The 22,761-nt window shown below is 37.1% G+C and overlaps 1 protein-coding gene across 1 annotated transcript in view; it reads left to right on the forward strand.

Annotated features, from left to right (window-relative positions):
• Window positions 1-22,152, forward strand: part of LOC150079696 (serine/threonine-protein phosphatase with EF-hands pef-1-like) — a 34,245-nt gene extending 12,093 nt beyond the window's left edge. The window contains exons 2-15 of the mRNA XM_090383169.1: window positions 6,335-6,462; window positions 7,352-7,448; window positions 10,252-10,421; window positions 10,534-10,695; window positions 11,759-11,925; window positions 12,500-12,536; window positions 12,788-12,937; window positions 14,810-14,878; window positions 14,988-15,173; window positions 15,742-15,887; window positions 16,131-16,237; window positions 16,642-16,799; window positions 16,989-17,073; window positions 21,878-22,152. Of these exons, the coding sequence (XP_090239295.1) occupies window positions 6,335-6,462; window positions 7,352-7,448; window positions 10,252-10,421; window positions 10,534-10,695; window positions 11,759-11,925; window positions 12,500-12,536; window positions 12,788-12,937; window positions 14,810-14,878; window positions 14,988-15,173; window positions 15,742-15,887; window positions 16,131-16,237; window positions 16,642-16,799; window positions 16,989-17,073; window positions 21,878-22,152 (1,937 nt within the window). The remainder of the gene's footprint in view (window positions 1-6,334; window positions 6,463-7,351; window positions 7,449-10,251; window positions 10,422-10,533; window positions 10,696-11,758; window positions 11,926-12,499; window positions 12,537-12,787; window positions 12,938-14,809; window positions 14,879-14,987; window positions 15,174-15,741; window positions 15,888-16,130; window positions 16,238-16,641; window positions 16,800-16,988; window positions 17,074-21,877) is intronic.
• The last annotated feature ends 609 nt before the right edge of the window (window positions 22,153-22,761 follow it).

Consider the following 22,761-nt stretch of genomic DNA (forward strand, 5'->3'; position numbering starts at 1 on the left):
AGCCAATTATTGTCCCATTACAATTACTTCTACTCTTTCTAAAATAATGGAGAAATAAATTAACCACCAACTCTTAAACTATCTAGAACACTTTCACGTGACCAGTGATCGCCAGTATGAATTCTGTCAGTGTCGATTCACTGGTGATATTCTGGCTAATGTTACCCATCTATGGACAAATTCAATGGAAAAGTATTGTGAAACTCAAGCAGTTGCTCTTGACATTTCAAAGGCTTTTGATCGCGTTTGGCATGAAAGTCTTCTAAATTAGCTTCCAACTAATGGTTTGCCAACTTTTTTTGTAATTGGGTATCCAGTTTTCTCTCTGAGTGCTCACTGCGGGTGATGGTAGATGACTCTCTGCCTTCTAACTTTTCCACTAATGCTGGAGTTCCCCAAGGTTCAGTTCTTTCTCCCACTTTTTTCCTCTTGCATTAATGATCTTCCATTGATCGGAAATCCTATCCATAGTTTTGCTGATGACAGCACACTGCATTCTACCTTCCAGTTTGAGAAATCTTGCCCTGAAGAAACAGCTACAACTTCTCGAATATCCATACCAATTCCTTAAATGTTAATCTCCAGGTAATTCTTCAGTGGAGCAAAGATAACTTAATTGATTTCAGTCCCGTCTTATATCTCTCAAAAAGGATTCTTCTGCTCCTATGCTTATCTTCGATGGCATTCAGATTTCTAGACAAGATCACATATCTCTATTAGGGATTGGCCTGACTTCTAATCTCTCTTGGCATAAGCACATCACAATTATTGCTTCCATGTATCTAAAAAACTTTGTTTTCTCTTTCGCTCTCGGCCTTACTTTTCTTCCAAGCAGTCGTTCACTCTGTACAAATCGCAAATCGTCCCTACCATGGAATATTGTTTCCACATCTGGGATGGTGCCCCCAAACCCTCTCTCAGGCTCCTAAACTCCATTCAAAAGAGGGAAATTAAATGATTCATCTCTAATAGTCTCACCACTCTCTGTGTCATAAACGTTCTGTTTCTGCTGCATGCTTTTTCTATAGATACGTCCATGGGCACTGTTCTTCTAAATTGGCTTCTATAATTCCCGTTCTTTCTTCCAAAGCAGTGCCAACACGTACCGCAACCAGTCAACCTCCTTTTACTGTCTAACTTCAAACTCACAGAACCAACTTTTCATCTTCCTCGTTTATTCATTCAACGTCTGTTTTCTGGAACAACCTTCCTTCATACGTATTTCCTGAAAATTACAATCTACAGGAGTTCAAGTCTAATGTCAACAAATATCTTCTTTTATCTTCCTAACCTTCAACCCATACACGGTACTAAGTATTATAGGTTCTAATATCGCTCGTGTTTGGAGTTTTCATTAAAAAAAATCATAGTTGTAAGTTATCTAGAGCTGAGACTTCCATTTGTTGGAAAACATGAGTCGTGTAACTATAACATGGCTGAGAAATAGAGGATCACGTGCACATCGCAAAATGAGCCACTGACGAAATTTTTTTGCGTTGTTCATATCTTGAGGCAACAATTCTTGTACAAGCATTCTGTGAAATGGATACAATTGCGGTTCATGTGATATCCTCCATACGCTTCCAGAAGAAACATTTTCGTGACCTGATAACCTACTGCTCCTTTTGGTAGGAAACACTTAAAACAGCGAAATATTTGCTCTTCAGTTCTTCGAAATAGCCCTCTACCAACTTTTACTTATAATAGTTTCAGTTTGCTTGTTTCTTTAAGTGGTCTCTCCACAGCATCAAATTTTTTACAATTTGATATTCGTTGAGTTTGAAATTTTTCAGGACATCTACGAAATTTTTCGGGACATCTGCGAGATTCTTATGAACCTCGTCATAAATTAATATCATGTCAGTTACCTCAGCCAAAGTAAAAGGATTTCTTACCTCAGTTTTAAAAAAGATTTCCTGTAAACAGACCCGTTGCTACTTCTTGTATTTACTATGCCATACTAGTTACTCACGACCAAATACACTGGTGTGCAAAATTTAAGGACCAGTCAAGTTTTCACCTGTAGCTTCTCATAGGAGTGGCCTGGATATGGGAAAAGCATACCAAAGGAACCTCGTGAGGTACAGAAATGATGAAGGAAACAAAACGGTACAGAGGGACATTATTCAAAAATGGCAACATAGCACTGGCTGCCATGATACAGGTACATCACTGCCAAAGATGAAACAAAGGGAAGATGTGGTCCTCAGGAGGAGATATGGCCGCCCCTAATGTCGATGCAGGCCTTGCACCGCTTGTTCATACTTAGAACAATGTTGTTCATAAGTTCTTGTGGTAAAATCGTTCAATCCTCTGTTAGCGCCATCTTCAGCTGGTGAACATTTTCTGGTGGGTGTGGACGTGCTGCTAGACATCTCCCCAGAGCGTCCCATATATGTTCGACGGGATTTAGATCGACGAAATAGGCAGTCCAATCCATACGAACAATGTCCTCACTTTCCAAAAGCATATCAACAGCTGCAGTGCGATGGGGTGTGGCGTTATCATCCATAAACACGATCTCGGGGCCGATGGCACCTCGGAACGACGCACATGGGGAAGGATTACCTCAGTACAGTAGCATGCGCCGGTTATAGTACCGCCTTCCAGTATCTGGAGTTGTGTACGTCCATTCAAGATAACGCCTTCCCAGATGAGAACACCTCGACCGCCATATCGATTCCTTTCAGTGATGTTTGCGGGGTGATACCGTGTGTCAACCTCTCGCCAGATTAGCTGACGTCCAGAATCGCTGCTGAGACTGAATCTACTCTCATCAGTAGAATACCTTAAGTAAAGATTTTGTGGTTGTAACCTTTAGAGTGTTGTTCCTTAAGTTTTGCACACCAGTGTAATTGGTATGATCAAGTTGGTAGAACAACTCTGCATGTTTTGTACCGTCTTAAAACGCGATTTACACAGTCATATTTTATGACATAAATTTAATATGACTGTGTCATATTTAAAAAATATTTTCTAGTTTTACCCGGCTTTATAATTTGATTAATATTTAATAGCTCGAAAATAAATACTTTGAGATAGATGGTTATACGAGCATTGCTTATTTTTAGGCTATATGTTCTTACATTTGTTTCCTGAAATTTTGAAATACCCTGTACAAAGCGATATGTATGGGGGAAGGGTTGATTTGCCGAATTTCTATTCGTCTGATTTTAATGAAAACTGGGAAGGGAAATCTTTCTAAAAGATCCAATTATAAAATTTCACGAAGCGCCTTCCTCCGAGAGTCCAGTTGTTACATGCGTACGGACAGACGGATATGGTGACAACAATAGGAACTTATGTTTTGTATTTGCCGCCTAAAAATAATATAAAATAAAACTAATGAACAAATAAGAAAATATCTAAATTTTGAACGCAGAATAATAGAGCAGATTTACAAAAAACAACTTCAGTGGTTTTTTGTAAAGCATGTGAACCGGATGAAACAACACAGGCTGCCTAATGTAGTAATGACAGGAAAAATTGGAGATAAGAGACCACCAGGAAGACCCAAAAGAGAATGGCTCCAATGCCTAAAGGAAAACACAGGCTTTCAGAGTTATCAACAAATGATGCAAGATTCAAGAGACCGACAACAATGGAGGTCTATAGGGACCAACCCGTGCCAAATGGAAGAGTAGAATGATGATGAAAAATAATATTTTTCTATGACGTTAACACTTTTACAAACAAGCTGCTCCCTTAAACGCCAAGAAGTTTGTGGAATGGTGAATTGGAGAAGATTATTCGCACCTGTAGGTGGAAGGAAGAGAATGGGCTGTCTAGCCATTAATAGAAATGAATATTTTAGCAGTTTACTGTTTTATTTTAGTACATTTTACTGCTTTTTAAAAATTACTTTTGATGCTCTGTTTTATTCGTGTCTTTTTTTCAATATCCATGTTATTTGCATCTAAAATATACTGAAAGAATATCAGATACTGAGTCTATTTACAATCGAGTAAACTCAATGGCATTGTCTTACTTCCTTCCTTCCTTCCTTCCTTCCTGACTGTAATTCATCTACTAATGTGACTGGCCGGTGTGTAGGGGTGTGGTTTGTAGGCGTTTCCTAACAGTGTCACTTTGGGTTGTCATGGTAACTTGTATCTCCGACTTTCAGGAACCCGTCTCTGCTCCAAATGATGGCGAAAAATGAAAATCCATATCCTGACAAAAGTGAATAGTACGAAAGAGGTACAGATGTCCCAGAGGAAAGGGAGGTCCTGGGATTATTCCTCCACCCTGTTTATTAATTCATACCCTTGTTTTCTTTACCAATGCATATTATGTTACTTATTACTGTATCCTAAATAGTATCCTAACATCAGTTGACCCAAAATTATGAACAAACAAAAGCTATTTTTGGAACTGGTGATATGAGAATAATGGAGTTGTTCCTATAAGGACCGGAACTGTTATTTTAAAACTTCCGAGCAGATTTGTATACCATACCACAATAGCTGACTTTTTGTGCAACTTTTTTAATTTTGTTAAAGATTGTGCCATCTTGGATCTTGCAGAATCTTGATGTTCTTTGTTCAGATTTTATGCAAATTACTAATTAATATACGAGTATTTAAGAAAAAGACTAACCACATCTGAAGGACATTGCCCTAATTTGTAGAAAGAAAATTAAATTGAGTTGAAGAGAATATTTGGAGAGAAAGGAAAAAATTATAGCAAAGCGGAAGTATTGGCGTCGGTAAATGAAGGATGTATATGACATAACCCAGATTCCATGCTAAGCCCGATACTTTCCTAACGCAAAAAAAGGGTGGCCACGTAAAGTGAATGGTTATTTTTGTTGCAATAGGTAGGCAGGCAATTATGTCAGAGTGAAGTAGCTAGAAATAGCATTAATGACCATAGAAATAAAACTAACGAGGAAGACCCCAGTTTTATAATCACTCCTGAAGATCTGGCTAATAATTTATTAAACGGAATGGACCAATCGAAGAAAAGTTCAAGGAGAGAAAGAATTTTTGTACCTGGTATTATTTATTGAAGTTGTCTCTTTATCACGATATATATTTTGGAGATTTTTAGTTACCGATTATGGATTCTGTTTATTTAAAAGTTCGCTATTGGGTGTGATTGCTAATCTTAGTGTGTGGTAAAAGTGTTGTGTCGATCGGTCATGTTTTATAGCTGCACTATTAACTGTATCCTAAATAGTATCCTTGACATACACCTTTCTCTCAACACGAGAAAGATGTATGTCAAGATGGTCCCAAAGAGCTTGAGTAGTTATCAAAAAGAAAACAGATTCGAGTTAGTTTGCAATAAGAAACTTCAACGAAAGCTCTTCATTGTCTGTTACAAAGCTGCAACCAACGAACTCCGTGGCTATTCGGAAAACAACTTTTAACGGTGTTAACTCTTTAAGAGTTATTACTTATTTGCATATGATACGAAGGATATTAGTTCCGCAAGAAAACTCTTTGAATATGTTATGGTCGTGATTGGATGTGATTGCTAATCTTAGTGAAACCAACGAACTCCGTGGCGCTTTGGAAATAAATGTACGCATTTACAGGGAGATTACTTTGAGGGTGACCCCAATACATAATTGGTTAGTGTATTTGGTTTTGCGTAATGGCAACTAAGGTCATATTACACAAGTGTATTGTGTCTGTAAATTGTGTGCATTCTATGATTGGTTTGTAAATTGTGCGTTCTATGATTGGTTTAGCAGTTTATTTTTTGAATGAAAAATCATCCACCTTCTTTGCAAGACCTGGTAACTCGACCACGGTGTGAAAAAAGCATATGAGTTTCTCTTTATTTTTCACACAAAATAGAAGCATCCCCCCCCCATACCGGGTGGAAAAAGCACGGATTCGAATCCCGTCAATGACTCCGGGGATTTTAATGGGATTTTTCACAACGTGGCTGAGTTAGTTTGTCTCAAGGAAAGGTTGTATTGTTTTTTTTCTTCCAGCAGACAGTCAAATCGACCACAAAAATATGCAATTTACAGACATAATATATACGGCGCAATATTGTTTAAGTCGCTGATCCGCCTAAAACTACAGTAAGCCGTACCCGAGTGGTTATTCGCGAGGGTGCATAATTACACATGTTTTGGGTGACCTTTCAGTACACCTGCTTTGAAAAACCTGGTTCAAGTCTGATACTAAATACGGCAATGTTTCTTATATTCTCTCTCTATCTTTCTTATATTCTCTCTCTATTAATATATTATATTAATCTTAGGCTGATGTGAATGCTAATCGTCTCAATCCAGCATAAATAGAACATTGCTTAGTTTTACTGAAGTGTTTAATATAAATAAGAATTATTTAATGGACATCATGTTTTTTCCCAGCGTTCAAAGCGGCCATTTTGATCCAGCAGTGGTATCGAAAGTTCTTGGCTAGACAAGAAGTGAAAAGAAGATGTTCGTGGACCATTTTTCAGTCTTTGGAATACGTAGGAGAACAAGATCAAACCAAGGTATTGACATAATGCTAGCATAGAACCCCTCATCAAATGAAAGGAAAATACTGTAAATAAAAAGGGCAGTTGAATTTTACCCTGATCGAAAAATAACACCATAACCCCCCCCCCCCCCTGTGAAATTTTGTAACAAAAGCCTCTAGGTCATCTCATCTGTAGTGCGTAAGGAGCCGTTCACAAATTGCGAACACTTTAAAAAAATTTCTGAACACCCCTACCATCTTTCCCTTGTAACATATCGTTACAGCAGCTTTGGGACCCTTTTCCATTCTTATTCCAGTTCAAGTCGCGTTATTTTTATGAAGAAATATGTTGCATAAGGTTCATACTAACCCCTACCTGTAACATGTCGTTACATTTTATCTGACATTCCCTTCTTTCGCCATCATAGGTAACACAGTTGGTAGGATCACCGTCCTCCCCACACCGGGTGGAAAAGACCTGAGTTCGAATCCCGTCGATGACGTGAGGAATATGAATTTTTATGGGTTTTTTTACAGCAAAACAGAAACTCGACCTCGGAACACACGCAATTCACAGACAATATATGCACTGATGAACATGGCCTAAGTAGCCGATGCTCCTAAAATCCAATAACAACAATATAACCCTTCTTTCGTTATGTAATTTGTAAACGGCTCCCAACGAAATACTCTACAGCTAGTGTTAACACCCAGCTTAACTAATCTTAACTTATTACTCAGTATAAGAGATTATATACTTAATGTTATGTACAGTATAACCTCCATTTAATGGACTATTTGTGGAATACATGCTCATTAACTATGAGTTAAATTTTATTTATCGTTATTTCCGAAGTCTGTTAAATCGAAGGTTACTGTACTTAATGAGCAGACTGAAACTAATGTCATTGGTGTTCTTGCAGCTGTACAACTTTTTCAACGATCTTATTACTCATATGAACTCCGTTAACCCTTTCGTTGGGGCGTCGCTAACCAGTGGACCCTATCAAACGCCTGAAAGTAAGTATAATCCCTAATTGTTTATTATAAAGTAAACCCACGGTTTTCAATTGGAGATCTTATATTTTGCTAATTCGATTTCATATATTATTAACTGCTGTCAGGATGATTGATCACGCCCATACCACTGTAGACGTCTTAGATATTAGAGCCCCTGGCACTAACGAGAAAATACGTGGATGAACCATTGCGAAATATAACTTGACAGTCGATAAATAATGCTGATGGAAACTTATCGATGAAATAGGAGGGAAAAATAGAAGATTCATCTTCTGTAATGAACCGTAGGGATAAGGAGATGCTATAAACACCTGTTTGATGTGATTTATTTCAAATCAATAAACCTGTTCCACTTATTTGTCAGAAACGAAGTGTGAATTTCGAACATGGGCCGATCGATGGCTGATGCCACTCAAAGACATTTCCACAATTACATCGACCACATAAACCTGCCACTTTTTTCGCAGTACGTACGTGTTCTAAGTGCAAAGGCCAAGTTATCTATAAATTCACGGCCATTGCTGCCCCAAACTCGGGAACTTATTATTATGGCAAATAAAAAAAAAAATGTTTCATAATGGAGATGGAAACTATCCACCGCCCTCGTTATTTTCTTCCTAATCCGCTGTTGCCAAAAGCAGCGCCCTCTATCTGTCAGTTTTCTATCCCTGTTGATGAGAAAACTTTCAGTCCATCGCTGCAAAGTAGCTTTTCTTCTTGTTTTTTTTTTACCTTTGACCTTTTCTTCAGTCTGGAAGACGACACATCCATAAGGCGGACTGCAGCAGCACGCGATTCGTTATTGCTGGATGCCAATATATTCGAAGAATGAGACATCTCTGGGGGAAACAGGAGCAGCCTTGTGTAAGTGATACTTTTCGACGAAGGAAGGAATTAGCCATTGTCCATCTGCGCTGGTAATGACAGCGATCGTGGAAAATGGCGAGTTTGCGTCAGCTTTTATAGCAGTGGCCGATATCAAATTACCGATTTAATAATTTGCCAATAATAACCAAGATTACCAACTGTTGTTTTGAATTTTAGCAGGTAATAAATATACGTCGGTATTGATTAACTCTATGTACATCTTTTGACTCCTGTATGTTACATGCAAGATAATTGATAACAATTAATAAATTAACAATAATAATAATTATTATTAGTAGTAATATTTTTCAAAGTATAAAGACGAAGTACTTAGTCTTTAGACTTCTTGGAAATATTATCGTTATTTCAAGTTATAGGGTAATTATATTTCGTATAGAAGTGGATTAATATCTATTAACATAGTTTAAGACCTTTCTAAATGGTTGATCACTTGTCACTCATTTGGAAAAGTCTCAAATCGATCACTGTCGCCTACCGAAAGAATTTATAAAGTCGGAGGGGGCGGGGTGGAAGCGTCAAGAGTGGTGTAAAGGCGACTCAGCTACCCGAGCCCTGAGGGCAAGGAGATCGGACATTAGAACTATAAAGAGAGGAATTCAAGAGAAAAAGTAATCCTGATGAGGCTGTTTTCCCTTCGTCTGTGTTGGCTTTCGACTAACCCCCCCCCCCCACACTGATAATGGCCTTTTCACTCTTTGAAATCATGAGCAATTTTCTTTGGCATAATTACTCGTCGAGTTTTTCATCCTGGAAGCACGAATGTGTGTTTTAAAGAGTTTCCCAAAAGTCAGGAATATATGCAGAGATTGCATTTATATTCCTGATAATTTATTGATAAGTACTTTATTTTCATTTTAAATAGCCTTTGTTTGAATTCTTTAATTTTTCTTTAAGCAGTACTATTTTTCCAATTTTAAAGGGGTAAACAGAAGTTTTTGTTTGTTATCGACCCATATGTTTTTAAACGCTTCGCAAAATATTAAATACATAATTTATTACAAAGTATTACGTATATATTTCTGCTCTTTTAGGAGCACGATCACTGGCATTTTACGTGCTTGAATCAGTGTAATTTACACCATTAAGAGAAGTTCCACTCGAATCGGCATTGGGACCATCTGATTATCATATACGAGGCGTGGCAATAAAGTTTCTGGATTGGTGCAATAAAAAGAACATAAAGTGAAGGAGCTCAAAAATAATTTTATTTTAACTCAAAAGTACTCACAACCTGATTGAATGCACTTATTACACCGTTCTAAAAGGTTCTCAAAAGAGTCAGCGAAGGCGTCCAAAGAAATGACGTTCAGTTCAGCGGTTTCTTTTTTTTTTTATGGTATCAACATTCTGAAACCTTTTTTTCTTTGAGGGCAGTTTTCACCTTGAGAATGAGGAAAAAGTCCATTGGTTGGTGTTAGATCCGGAGAGTGGGGGGATGGTTCATCTGTATGATGCCGTGTTTCATCAGAAGAGTCGAGGAAATTAGGATTGTCTTGACAGGTCTGGATAAAGTCTTCGCATGAAGAAGAGTGTCATCATGCATGGATGAGCTTCCGCTCCATGCGGCACAAATTTTGCACAGACCTTCCTTTTCCCTAAATCTTCATGCAAAATTTGACGAATCTTCTCCTTATTTATATCCAACTCATCAGCCATCATTTTGAGGGTCAAATGATGATCTCTTGCTACAATTTCCTGAACATTTGCAAATGGACAATCTGTGTACCGCCATTTGTTGGAGGAAATTTAAACTACAACGTAGCACTTCCGATTATTTTTAAACTCATCGAACATGACTGCAACAGCATCAACTGGGAACTTTATTACAACACCTTGTATGTTAATAATATGATTGATCGCGCTGAAAAGGTATTGCAATTTTCTTGTTGGTTTATTGCACTGGGCTATTTTGCAGATTCCACTTCGCCACTGTGGCACAAGACAGAAAGGGAAGACGTGGAATTACTGAAAAAAACCAGTCCCGAACAAATACCGTTGGAAGATAATTACCGTGGTCCTCATCTGCACCCTCCTTTCAAAGCAAAGGATGTTTCCATTTTAATTGACTTGTTTAGAACGAGAAAGGTTAGTATCCACTCCAATATCTCTCTCTACTTTAATGTCAATAAATGATATTTTGAGAGAAAATAATTTCGATGTAATAGAAAAAAATTGTGATTTGTGTGTTTCTCTTTAGAGGTTGCATGCCAAATACGTACTTAGTCTCATACACGGGGCCAGAAAAATTCTTCGATACAAGCCAAATATAAACTTTGCGTCCAGTGCTCTGTCTCAGCAAATCACTGTATGTGGCGATCTCCATGGGAAGCTCGAAGATTTGCTTACCATACTGTACAAGGTAGGTGTGTAGAACCAAGAGTTATCAGAAAAGATTAAGACCAATTTTACTACACAAAATATAGACTGATTATCATTGTAAACTTTTATATACATTTAATCCTATCAGATATTCATCTAATATATATATTGTTTCTTCCTGTCCGCAATAATTTTTTGAAACCCAGTATAAACCCAATACAAGGATAACATACTCACAAAGAAAATAAAACAAAACAGCGAGCCAATGTGAAATTCTCTGACCTACTGAACGAAACACCACCAGGACATTAATACTTTTTCAGGAAGTCTGATGCACCCAAATCCACTGTATTTCGATACCATTAACAGTAAAAAGGTTGCACGAACCAGCACAGAACATGACTCCATCCCATCAACAATAATCGCCTTTGAAGACGGACGAATTAAAATAGAAAACTGGAGGAGGCCTTGGGTCTTGTTATGGGAGCGTGCACACCATTCCGAAAGAACATTAAGAAATGCACTTATTTTTTTACTTTGTGTTCCTTGACCCCTTACCTTTGTGTTCCCTTACCTTTGAACAAAGGGAGGGTAGAGATGGCATCGGGAGAAAAAATCATGCTACTTTCTCCTGAGATTGACTAATTCAGCCACGTTGTGAAAAAGATCCATAAAAATTCCCGCGTCATTGACGGGATTCCAACTCGGGTTTTTCTGTGGGAAGAACGGTGGTAATACCAACTGTGCTAACCACGAGAGCCCAAAGAAGGCACATCGATGAAGTTTGCTTGCTAGCGTGTGATATGAAAGGCACCATCTATGGTCATACTATGGGAAAATGTACCTTGTATAATTACACTGAAGTTAAAAAAAAATTGAATCATAAAGTGGATCAGAAAATGATTTGAAAACTTTCCGAAGTGTAATAATAATCTTTCTTTCTCAAGAGATCAACTTTTATTACTTAAAAGGTTTGAACTCGCTGAAAATTTTAAAAAATAATTCTACTTAATCATGATAGTTTATGATACGAATATTTTTGTTCCTATAATGATTATGTTTCGTATTTTGACTTTCTTCGAAATATGTTTTTTTCTCCCTAGAATGGCTTGCCTTCCAGAGAAAATCCCTACATCTTTAATGGGGACTTTGTAGATCGGGGAATTCAGTCAGTAGAAGTACTTCTGTTACTGCTGACGTGTCTTGTGGTTTGGCCCGATGCAGTTTTCCTTAATCGAGGGAACCACGAAGATTTCAGCATGAATATCAGGTACGATTCCCTTAATATTTGCAATCCAATATTTAATAAACATTTATGTCTTAAACATGAATTATAAATAAAACCAAAGCATTGGTAGAAGAATAGAGGTAATCATTTTCACGCTCTTGGCATAATGCCTTGGGGATGATTATTTACCATTTCTTATATAGATCCGAAAGGATTTCTAAGTTTTGACAACCAAGGTCATTACATGGCGTAATGCCAAGATTCGCTTAATCAATGGGTGTCTTTCTCTTATAATTCATGTCTAAATTACGACAGGTGAAAACCCTTTCTGAAGCCAAGTCCAAAAAAAGAAAATCTATTAAGAAAAAATCAGTGTTAGAAAGTTTTAATGATTTCCTCCCAAAATTTTATAGCTTGATGCTTAATAATTTATTATATGTTCAGGCTGGAACTTTCATTTATTTTGGTATAAGCGATATTTTCTTTTGGCTTTAAAATTGAGCACAAAAATTTAATTCGCTTTAAAATTTAACCAAAGGTTATTGTTTTGTAAAGTAATTCATAAATTGTAGATGCTTATGAAGTGAAATTAAGACTTTTTTGCTTTATATTAAAGATACGGGTTCTTCAAGGAGGTCATGATCAAATATCCAGTAAGTAAATTCTGCTCCCGTTATCTGATTGCTTATATAAGTGGTTTTCAATATTTTTCATCCTATGACCCCTCACTTCCTTCTCCTACCACCAAAGTCAAACTTTGGTGGTAGGAGAAAGAAGTGAGTCGCGACCTTCCAGGAGATCGCAACCCATAGTTTGAAAACCACTGGCTTATACTATTAGTACATCTTTAGAAAAAAAACTTGATAATATATATTTTCAAGTCCACTCATTTTTACGTTTTCAGAAACATGCTGCCAAAATACTTCAAGCAGTTGAAGACCTTTACAGTTGGCTCCCTCTGGCCACAATTATAGATAACAAAGTGTTCGTGGTACACGGAGGTATTGCAAATAATACGAATCTCAAAGACGTCGCCAAGATGGACAGACACAAGGTAAAAGAATAAATATTTATTTTCTATTTTATGGAGCCCATCACAGAGAGTCAATAGTTGGTGTAGTTGTTTGAAGGAATGACCTTCGGATTAAATATTCACAAGGTCACTCGATTAGTGTAATCCCAAGAGCAGCGCAAAATGTACCTCGTAAATGGATGGTCGTAACAAAAGCAATTATCTTGTTTTGTCTAATATTAACTTTGTACCTTTATAAGATCGTATGTCAACAGTGGACTTCGTGTAAAAGCTCAAACTGATAGCATGCTATTGTATCATAAGAAAAGGTCTAATAGCCATCTCAGTTACGTGCCATTGAAATATTATATCCAACATGTAACCATTTCTTGGCTATCGGAGTATTTACTCCAACGATCGATAAACTGTCCAAGGAATCTACAATAAACTGGAAAAAACCTATATTTTCTGCCCCTTGATTTTTTTGACGAGCTTTTTTGATCGTATCCTGTTTCCAAATTTTGGTATAACACATTGTGTAGTGTAAATGGACCCAATAACGGCACTACTTTCATTTTAAGGAGACAAAATATCATTTTTTAAAATCATCTTAATACATATTTTATTTTCTTGGAAAAAACTTATCCATAAGGGATTCAGTAACGCCACATTTCTTTTCGGATATGTTTAAAAAAAAGGAATTATACGCACTGAAATCTATACTTCTTCAAGAGGAGTGTTTCCACTTACAATGGGTTTCCTCAGCCTACAAGTTATTTTTTGGTAGGAATTTTTTCCAGCCACAATGTGCGGTTCAAGGTGTCTTGGTCAATTAAACCTTGGGCTGTCATGCAATCCCTTACTCCACCATCTATGACCTCCTAGATCTTCTTCTTCTCCTTCTTCTTGGAGGTATCCATTCCAGAATCAAATCTATGCACTGTCATAAGAAATGTCCAGTATATTGCCAACTGAGCGCCGATGTACAGACTGTGATAAAATATTGCGAGTAACCTCCTGGACACTGGCTGTATGGGAATATAAAAACGAACTTGTTAAAAATTGTGATTGTAATTTAGAATTGCTCAATGTCTAATTAGTAACTTTCACCTTTTTAATTTTTATCTCTATTTCTCAAACAGCACGGTCTGATGATGGGTATCGGCAAGATACCTGAAACGTTACCCAATTGTATATATTAGTTTAGGCTATGCTTCAATAAAAAATATATTAATAACTCCACGTGGTATAAGAGTGGTTAATTATACATATTAATAATTCTTAATGGATAACAACCACGTAACGTCGTTCCCTAATTATATTAAAAGTGAAGTTGTTTCAAAAACTTTTCATATTTTGGATACCTTTAGAGGTCATTTTTCCGGGTACAAACATAGTTGTTTTTAGGCTAAAACCATCAAAACATGCTTAACTCACTGGCCCTCGTGGGTACCACAGTTGGTAGAATCGCTGTCCTCCCCACATCTGGTGGAAATGACTTAGGTTCGAGTCCCATCGATGATGAAAGGAATTTTTGTGGGCATTTTTCACAACGTGGCTGAGTTAATAGTTACTCTCAGTGTAGCTGAAAGTAGGCGTTTGATTGGCACAGAACTTTTGTTCTTGCAGGTTGTTCTACGTTGTCGTAGTCACGTGAATAGGTTCCAAATATAAGTACAGTTAAGTTCTGTTCAATTTACATTCTTGTGGAACTGCAATACTTCTACATCTTTGCATAGTATATTTTGCATGAGTATTGAAATATTCTAATATCCCTAGTACTTTTGATAACAGTGTATCTTTAGCTTATATTGCTTGAAATAAATTTAATGAATTATGTTTAATTTATTTTGGAATTCATTTGAGAATTATCTTATATCAGTGTCTCATAGAACATATTTTTATTTTCCATAGTTCACAACAGTACTCCGCCCACCCACAAGCAACCGACAGATGGATCATGATCTCGAAGAATGGAAAGAGGTAACCAATCTATGCTGTTGTTGGTGGAAGAGTATTCATTTCAATGATTGTTCATTACTCGGGTGTTAGTGGTTAAATGTATTCGCATTTGTTTGTTCTTTCTTAACAGATCGTGGACTTACTGTGGAGCGACCCAAGGCAGCAAAGCGGTTGTAGTGCCAATGTATTTAGGGGTGGTGGCTCTTTCTTTGGACCTGACGTCACAGAAGCCTTCTTAGAACGTCACCATCTCGATTTCATCATCAGATCCCATCAATGTAAAGTAGATGGTTACGAATTCACACACAACGAAAAGGTATATAAATGGACTGTATTTCTTCAAATGGACATTTTTGATTTGAAAACATCTTTGGAGGTATTTACTAAATTTTTGGGACTGAAGTAAAACTAATTGGTAATAAAAATGCAAGCAAGACAAAAAATGGCGCAAATGATGTCACTTCCTAAATGAGGTTAATGATGCTAACTCAGTCACTAGCGTTGATTCGGTAGAGTAAATAACGGGCGTGAGCATAAAACGTTACATCGTTCATACTTAATATTTTGCACTGGAGTCAAACCAATTTGTAACGAAAATGCGAGCCGGAAATGACGTTACTTCATAAATGACCTTAATGACGCTAACTCAGTCACGTTGATTTCGTAGAGTAAATAACGGGGGTGAGCATAAAACGTTACATCGTTTATAACTTCGGTTCTAGCCGTTCGATTTTAAAAATTTAAACGGTTTTGAATTTCGTCAACTATGTTGAGTTTGAGTATCGTTAAAGATTAAAAAATCGCCTTTTTTTTTAATCGTAGCAACTTAGAAATCTTATTTTCATAGTGACAAAGAGAATAAGTATTTTATTTTCATCCCTCAGGTACTAACGGTGTTTTCTGCTTCTAATTATTATGAGATTGGAAGTAATCGAGGTGCCTATGTCAAGTTAGTAGGGCCAACTCTATTACCTCACGCTGTCATGTATATCAGTAATCCGAGTGCTCGCTACGCCACCATTCGACAAAGGTAAGAACTAGTCATTGTATATATAAAGCAAAATTAATATTACGCATTCGTATATATCCACCTGCCTATATTGTTATTGTTTATATATTTTTATAAAATTTAATTATATATTTTACGTATGTTTTACACCGTCTTAAAGTTTATATTGTTCTTATATTTTTTTATTTTTATTTACTAAACAAAAAATAATTTGGTGGTGGAATTGTTTTAATACATCTAATGAATGTTCTTATTCTTATTTAGACAAGGTTATATGGAACAGTCGGCAATAAGAGAACTGAAGCATCATATCCAGGACTGCAAGGAACAATTACGGGCAGGCTTCATGGAGAAAGATCTTGCTGATACGGGTAAGTGTAGTACTATTACAGTTTTCAAAGTTCCAGCTGGAACTTTGAAAACTGTGTGTGGTTATGAGATTGGGTGGAGCTATTTTCAGTGTTTATAGGAAAAGAGAAGGAGAGCTTAAAAACGAACCCTTTATATTGCTGAAAGAAAAGCATCAGTTATAACCATCAGGTGTGCCTTGTTGGATGAATCCTATTGAGCTTCATATAAACGATTTCTAAAATTAGTGGTTCTGGAAAACATTGCTAGTGGGAGGCTAAAATAACAAGGATCGCGCGTTTCCAAGCCTTTTTGCAAATACTGACGATCGAAACGATAATATTTTGGGAAGGACCAATTCTTAATTCTTTATAGCATAATAAAGTACATATAATTGATTTTTTTTTTCTCTCTCTCTCTCTTTAAGGTAAGATGGCCGTTAGTGACTGGTGTGAGATCATGGAGCTTGTAATTGGCTTCCGTTTACCTTGGAGGCATCTTTGTGCCAAGCTTGCTAAGTGTAACGAGGAAGAGGGAATAGTATACTACGAAACAACTTTCGAAGATTATCCGTCTGATGCTGTGGTAATAATGAGTATACCGCTCCTTTTATCCATAAATATTTTTGGAAATTTTCTCAGTGTATTACTATTATGCTGGTTAATAAATGAGGTATTGAACACAGTTACCCACAATATTTTTAATATGATATAGCTGTCTCTTATGAATTTATTTCTTTGAAAATGTTCTGATATATGTTCTTTCTCTCAACAGGAAGGGCCATCAGTGCTTGAGACTCTGTATCATAATAAGGATACATTAGAGACCATTTTCAGACTCATTGATAAAGACGGATCTGGTAGGTGTCAACTGTACCTAAATGTTGCCATTAGAGACGAATTATTTGTCGAAAATTTCAGACATTTTTATGACAAGCGCAATACTTACCTCCCATTTGCATCAGTCAGGAGAACCATCACTCACGATATTTATTTCATGGATAATAACTCGTTACTTAGGCAAGTAATACTTTGAAAAAGCATTAACACCATTCAGCATGTGTAATCTGTCGCCCGAAAATTCATTGATAATCGACACACCATAAAATCTATCGACATAACTATAGAGGGCACAATCGCAAAAGAATCCGATCAATAAACCCAAACTAAAACGACTCCGATAACAACTAGCATCTCTTGCATAACAGAAATCAATGAAACCTTGACCATGGCAGCCTGTACTCTTAACTTTATTAACGACTTTGCAACTGTCTTTAGTTCATGCTAAACAACCCACCGCAGTGAGGAATTTAATAGCAACTATCCCAGACAATTGCAAAGCCATAAATAAAAGGAAGTACATATGTCCTCTTTGGCTTATCTTTCCAGCTAAACATTTTTATACAAAATTCATATTTGTTTGAGGGTACTGTCAAAGAGGGTACCGTCAGCTATGTTTACAGTGCTCTTAGACAACCATAGTTTCTTCTGTCCAATGGAACGTCCATATTACATAGCGCAAATTTTCTGTAAAATTTTCTTTTGCAAAATCGCAAAAGAAAATTTTAAAAAGATGAAGAAAAGAAGTTATTTGGTTCAGTAGAAAAATTTTAAACTTGATAGCCAAAATACAGCAGACACCCTCAGGGGTAACATAGTTGGTAGAATCACCGTTCTCCACACACCAGCTGGAAAAGACCCGAGTTCGAGTCATGTCGATGATGTGAGAAATTTTTATGGGACTTTTTCACAACGTGGCTGAGTTAGTCGGTCTCAGGCGTGGAGTTACATGGTTTTTTTCTCGGAAACTGGGGTTTTTCGTCCAGAAAACAGAAAATCGACCTCAAAACACAAGCAATTTACAGACCATACACGCGGAGCAATATGGTCTTAGTTTCCAATGCTCTTAAAATCCTACTACAATAACGATACAGTAGACTAAGCCCAAGGGAATGCTGGCAAACCTCGAGATGTAACAAAGATCAATGAAACTAAAGATACAATTAATAAATCTATAATGTCGAGAAATGGACAAGATGCAGTAGATGATAAACCTGAAAGATAACGCAACAAAAACTCAGGATATACAGAGCAATATTTAAAATACAATTCAAAAATCAATTGACATGGAAAACGAAAATGAAAACCGAGATAACAAAATTGAATTCGAACCTATTTCCTTTGATGTCAAAACCGGGTACTTGGCCAAGGGTTCTTTCAAATAGAACAATTGAAATAATTATTGAAAAAAGTCCAGGTCAAACTGAAAATTTTAATTTTCAAGAGACCATACAGGAAAATTTTTTTTCAGTTAATTATTATAAACGCAAATTGAGGAATAGAGAAATAGTTATTCTCAAAGGGCTAATTTATTCTGTTAAATTAAACAGTGTATTTTATTTTTGTTGCAAACTATTTAGTAAAACGAATATGGAGTTAACCGATCCAAAGATTTCTGCTGATTGGAATCATTTGTACTAGCAAAACGTGAACAAACAAAAAATCATTTGGAAAATTGCATAAAATACTCTAAAAGAGGTTAAGTGAAAACTGGACATTTGATAAAGATCAACATTTTTTTTTCTAGTTACAAAAACATTGGCAACGCATTAATAGAACGAATAATATTGTTCAGATTTTATCTGCACATGAAAAAGACACAAGGATGCAAAATACTTTAGGAACTACCCTGTTATTGCTCTTATAGAATAGGGCATATTAGGTGCCCTCTATGTGCGGGGAGTGATGAGCAGAGATAATAGGGTGTTCACATTAACGAGTATGTTCGAGCTACCACGATTTTCATGTTTGAACAGTGAAAAATTATCAGGCAAGTCGTCGATTCCACAAGGACAGTGGAATGAAGACAGTCGTCAAATGATGATGCCAGCAACAACCGAAATTCTTATTTTGTACTGACAGGAAGGTAATTGAATTGAAGTAGTGCTTCTTTTCTTTTTTTTTTTTTTAATTCTTAAATACCATTTATTGGTAAAAGAAATTCATTTGATTCACCCTCCTGCCTACGAATAAAACTCCTTGTCTCCATTCTTTGCTCTCTTGGCGAAATTTTCTTATATCAGATTTCGTTGCCTAATCCAGTCTGTAGTTTTTTTTTTTTTAATCAACTTATAATTAATGTATTCGAATCTTCTTGTAACTTCCTTTGTCTGCGCGGGTAGCACAGTGGTATCGTCACCGTCTTCCCCACACCGGGTGGAAAAAGCCCGGGTTCGAATCCCGTCGATGACGTGAGGAACTTTAATGGGCATTTTTCACTCCGTGGCTGAGTTAGTCGGTCTCAGGCGTAGATAGCAAGGTTTTTTCCCAGAAACGGGTTTCTTCGTCCAGCAAACAGGCAACCAGAGAACACATGCAATTTACAGACAAAATAAATATATGGGTAGATGAAATCATTTACACGGGACCCTAATATCATAATTTGGTTGTAACTTCCTTTGTTGATTTCTTCTGTTCTGCGAAGCGTGTAAAATCCCTTTTCATCCACCTTGACATCATTCTTCTATAGTACACTGCTTCAGAAATAGATAAACACACTCTTCTCTTCGAAACGAGTGCCTTAAGTTCTCCATAATTCAACTATACATCTATTCCCGTATACGAGTATTTTATCCAACTTTATAAAGTCCTGTTTCATGACTATTACTTATTTAACTATTAACACTTCAAATTCATAAAATTTAATAACTACTGTGTACTTTTAACAGTGGAGGCAGGATAAATAACACGTGATATTATAACTGTCGTTATAACATTACATTAGCAGGAGAAATAATTTGTATATAACTAGATCTCAGTCGAGTTTACACATGGGACAAAGGCGCTGGAAAGAGGTAAGGTGTTTCTGCAAAATAAATGTACTTATCGCGATGTAATTGTCGTTGAAGTTTAATTTCGAAACTCTTTCCGTGGTCCCATAGTCTTACAGTCAGTTCCAGCTCTCGTTGTAGTAGTATTACAAGGACTCCCAGTAGCTACTGTACGATAGTACAGGATACTATAGGACCTACTTCGAAATGTCTCCTTTCGTAATTAAATACGACAGTTCAAAGTAGAGAAAGAATCCTGGGCCAAGCAATTAATCTTCTATCTGGCAATTTTCCTGAACTCTTAAAATCTCTGCTATGACATTAGTAGAACACCCTTTCACCCCCTCTTATCGAGTTACTTCCAAATGTTTTTTAAAAAAATTCCTTCTACTAGGACAGGCTATGCTGCGAAATTTTTTTCTCCAACTGCCTTTTGCAGAGTTCTTCAAATCTAGAATTAATCGACAGTTTTTCCTCCCGTTTTTTTAAGGCTATGCGAAATTCATTGACTACTATACACTGACCTACCATTAATATCCGGACACCTGCTTTCAGAAAAAAAAAAAAAAAAAAGAGCTTTTATTGTGTCAATTAACATTTTGTGCTGAAACCTTTTGCTTTTATGACGGCCTTCAATCTTCGCAGCATACTCTCAACCAGCTTTTTATAAATGTCAGATGATATGTTCCTCCACACGCCCTTTAACGCAGCCACCAGTTCGGCCTTGTTCTTTGGGCGATCTCGACGTGCACATACCCGACGATCCAATATATCCCAAAAATGCTTGATAAGGATGAGATCAGTACTCTGGGCTGACCAATCAAACCTTTCCACACCCATGTCCTCAAACTACTCTGTTACGACCCAAGCAGTATGGCATGGCGCGTTGTCTTGCTGATACAGGTATGGGTCTGGTAATGTTGGAAGTGCATAATTGTCCAAGCTGTCCTGGTATTGCACAGCATTCATGGTGTTGTCGATAACGACTAATGGGGCCAAGCCAAACCACGAAAAGCAGCCGCATACCATGACACTACATCCACCAAACTTCATTGTTGGGGGGATACAATCAAGAAGGAACTGTTCACCTGGCATTTACCACACCCAGGAACGGCTATCAGACTGGTAGAGTGCGACCCTCGACTCGTCTGTGCATAGGACTGTTTTCCAGTGCTCTACACTCCAGGATTCGCGCTCCTTAAAACACCATGTTAATCGGCGTCTAGCATTAGTTGAGGTGATCAGTGGCTTGTGAACAGCTGCACGACCATTATAACCCATATTATGGTGTGTCCTTCGTATTTTACCAGTGCTGACATTAGTCCCAATACTCTCACAAAATGTCTTGAGACAATGGCAAATTACGATTTGCGCGCACAGTTCTTCGCAGAATTCTCTTGTTCCGTTCTGTTAGTTTTCGGGGTTTACCAGGCCGGTTTTTGGCAGATTCAGTCCCATTCCTCTTCCATTTGCATATGACATCACTAACCGTTGACCTAGGGATCCTCAGAGTGACTGCGATGTCTCGTACAGAACGCTTGCTTATGTGGCATCCTACTATCATTCCACGTTGGAAGTCTGTTAATTCTGTTGAACGTGTCACCTTGCATGCCCAATTGTGCAATTGTTCGAAGCCCAGTGTGCATATTTATTGCAGGTTCTGTGACGTGTTGCATGCATAGGATCTGTTTTACCATCCATGGAGGGGTGTCCGGATGTTAATGGTAGAGCAGTATGTCTTATCCCAGAATTTTGAAATTTTATAATTTTAGAATTTATGCGTTGAAATAATCCAGAGGATGCAATTGATGTTTCATGTTTATGTATTTTCTAGGTGCTATTTCGATGGAGGAATTCACTGAAGCGTGTTCGTCTCTAGGAAAGGACACTGGCAGGTGTCTTCCTTCTGATGCAGTTAGGGATATTGCTCGAAGTATCGACATCAACAAAGATGGAATGATTGATCTGAACGAGTTCCTAGAAGCTTTTCGACTGGTTACTGTGGAAGATGAAATAACTAGAATTAGTGACCTCTCGGGGGAGGTTTCTTCGGATTGTGAAAGTGTTCCCACTAGCCCAGTGCAAAAGCAAGACAGCAATCTGTTGTAATGACACACTTGGAATAATACACGTACGCGAAAAATCAGTCTTCCACTTGTCGACAAGTGAAAATCAAAAAAAAAAACGAGTTTAGTTTCTCGTCTGAACAAACGATATCAGAAAGAAGGAAAGAAAAGAATTTTTCAATGATCTGTCGATTATCTCAGGACATAACCGTCCGTTGTGACCGTGGTCACAGAAAACATAGCACGAAGACTTTCACTTTTCCAGTTCAGTACAAATTCAATATGGCTCATCTTTAATACTGTGAAATTTGACAAATCTGTCATTTAGAAAATAGCAAACATACCCCTCTTTTCTATCTCCTTTTGCAACTCGTTGTTCTTTTATCTGCAACATCACTATGAAAACATGGCTTCTTCCCGGATGCACACACTCTCCACTATTTTTGAACATAGAATAAATTCATCGATAGAACTTTTCAATAAAATTGAGATTAATTTGTTAAACTTTAAATTGAAAAGTGGTGTGAGCATTGACGATAGTAATTTATTTGTAAGATGGAAATCCCAATTCCCTTGTTAATTGAAAATTTTTAAAATCATTATTTGTTCCTAAAGTGGAGGAAAATACAGCACCATGAACTGCTATTGTTGT

Source organism: Mastigoproctus giganteus, chromosome 10 (assembly GCF_048544385.1).
Source record: "Mastigoproctus giganteus isolate SK-2022 chromosome 10, ASM4854438v1, whole genome shotgun sequence".
Taxonomy (NCBI): Eukaryota; Metazoa; Arthropoda; class Arachnida; order Uropygi; family Thelyphonidae; genus Mastigoproctus; species Mastigoproctus giganteus.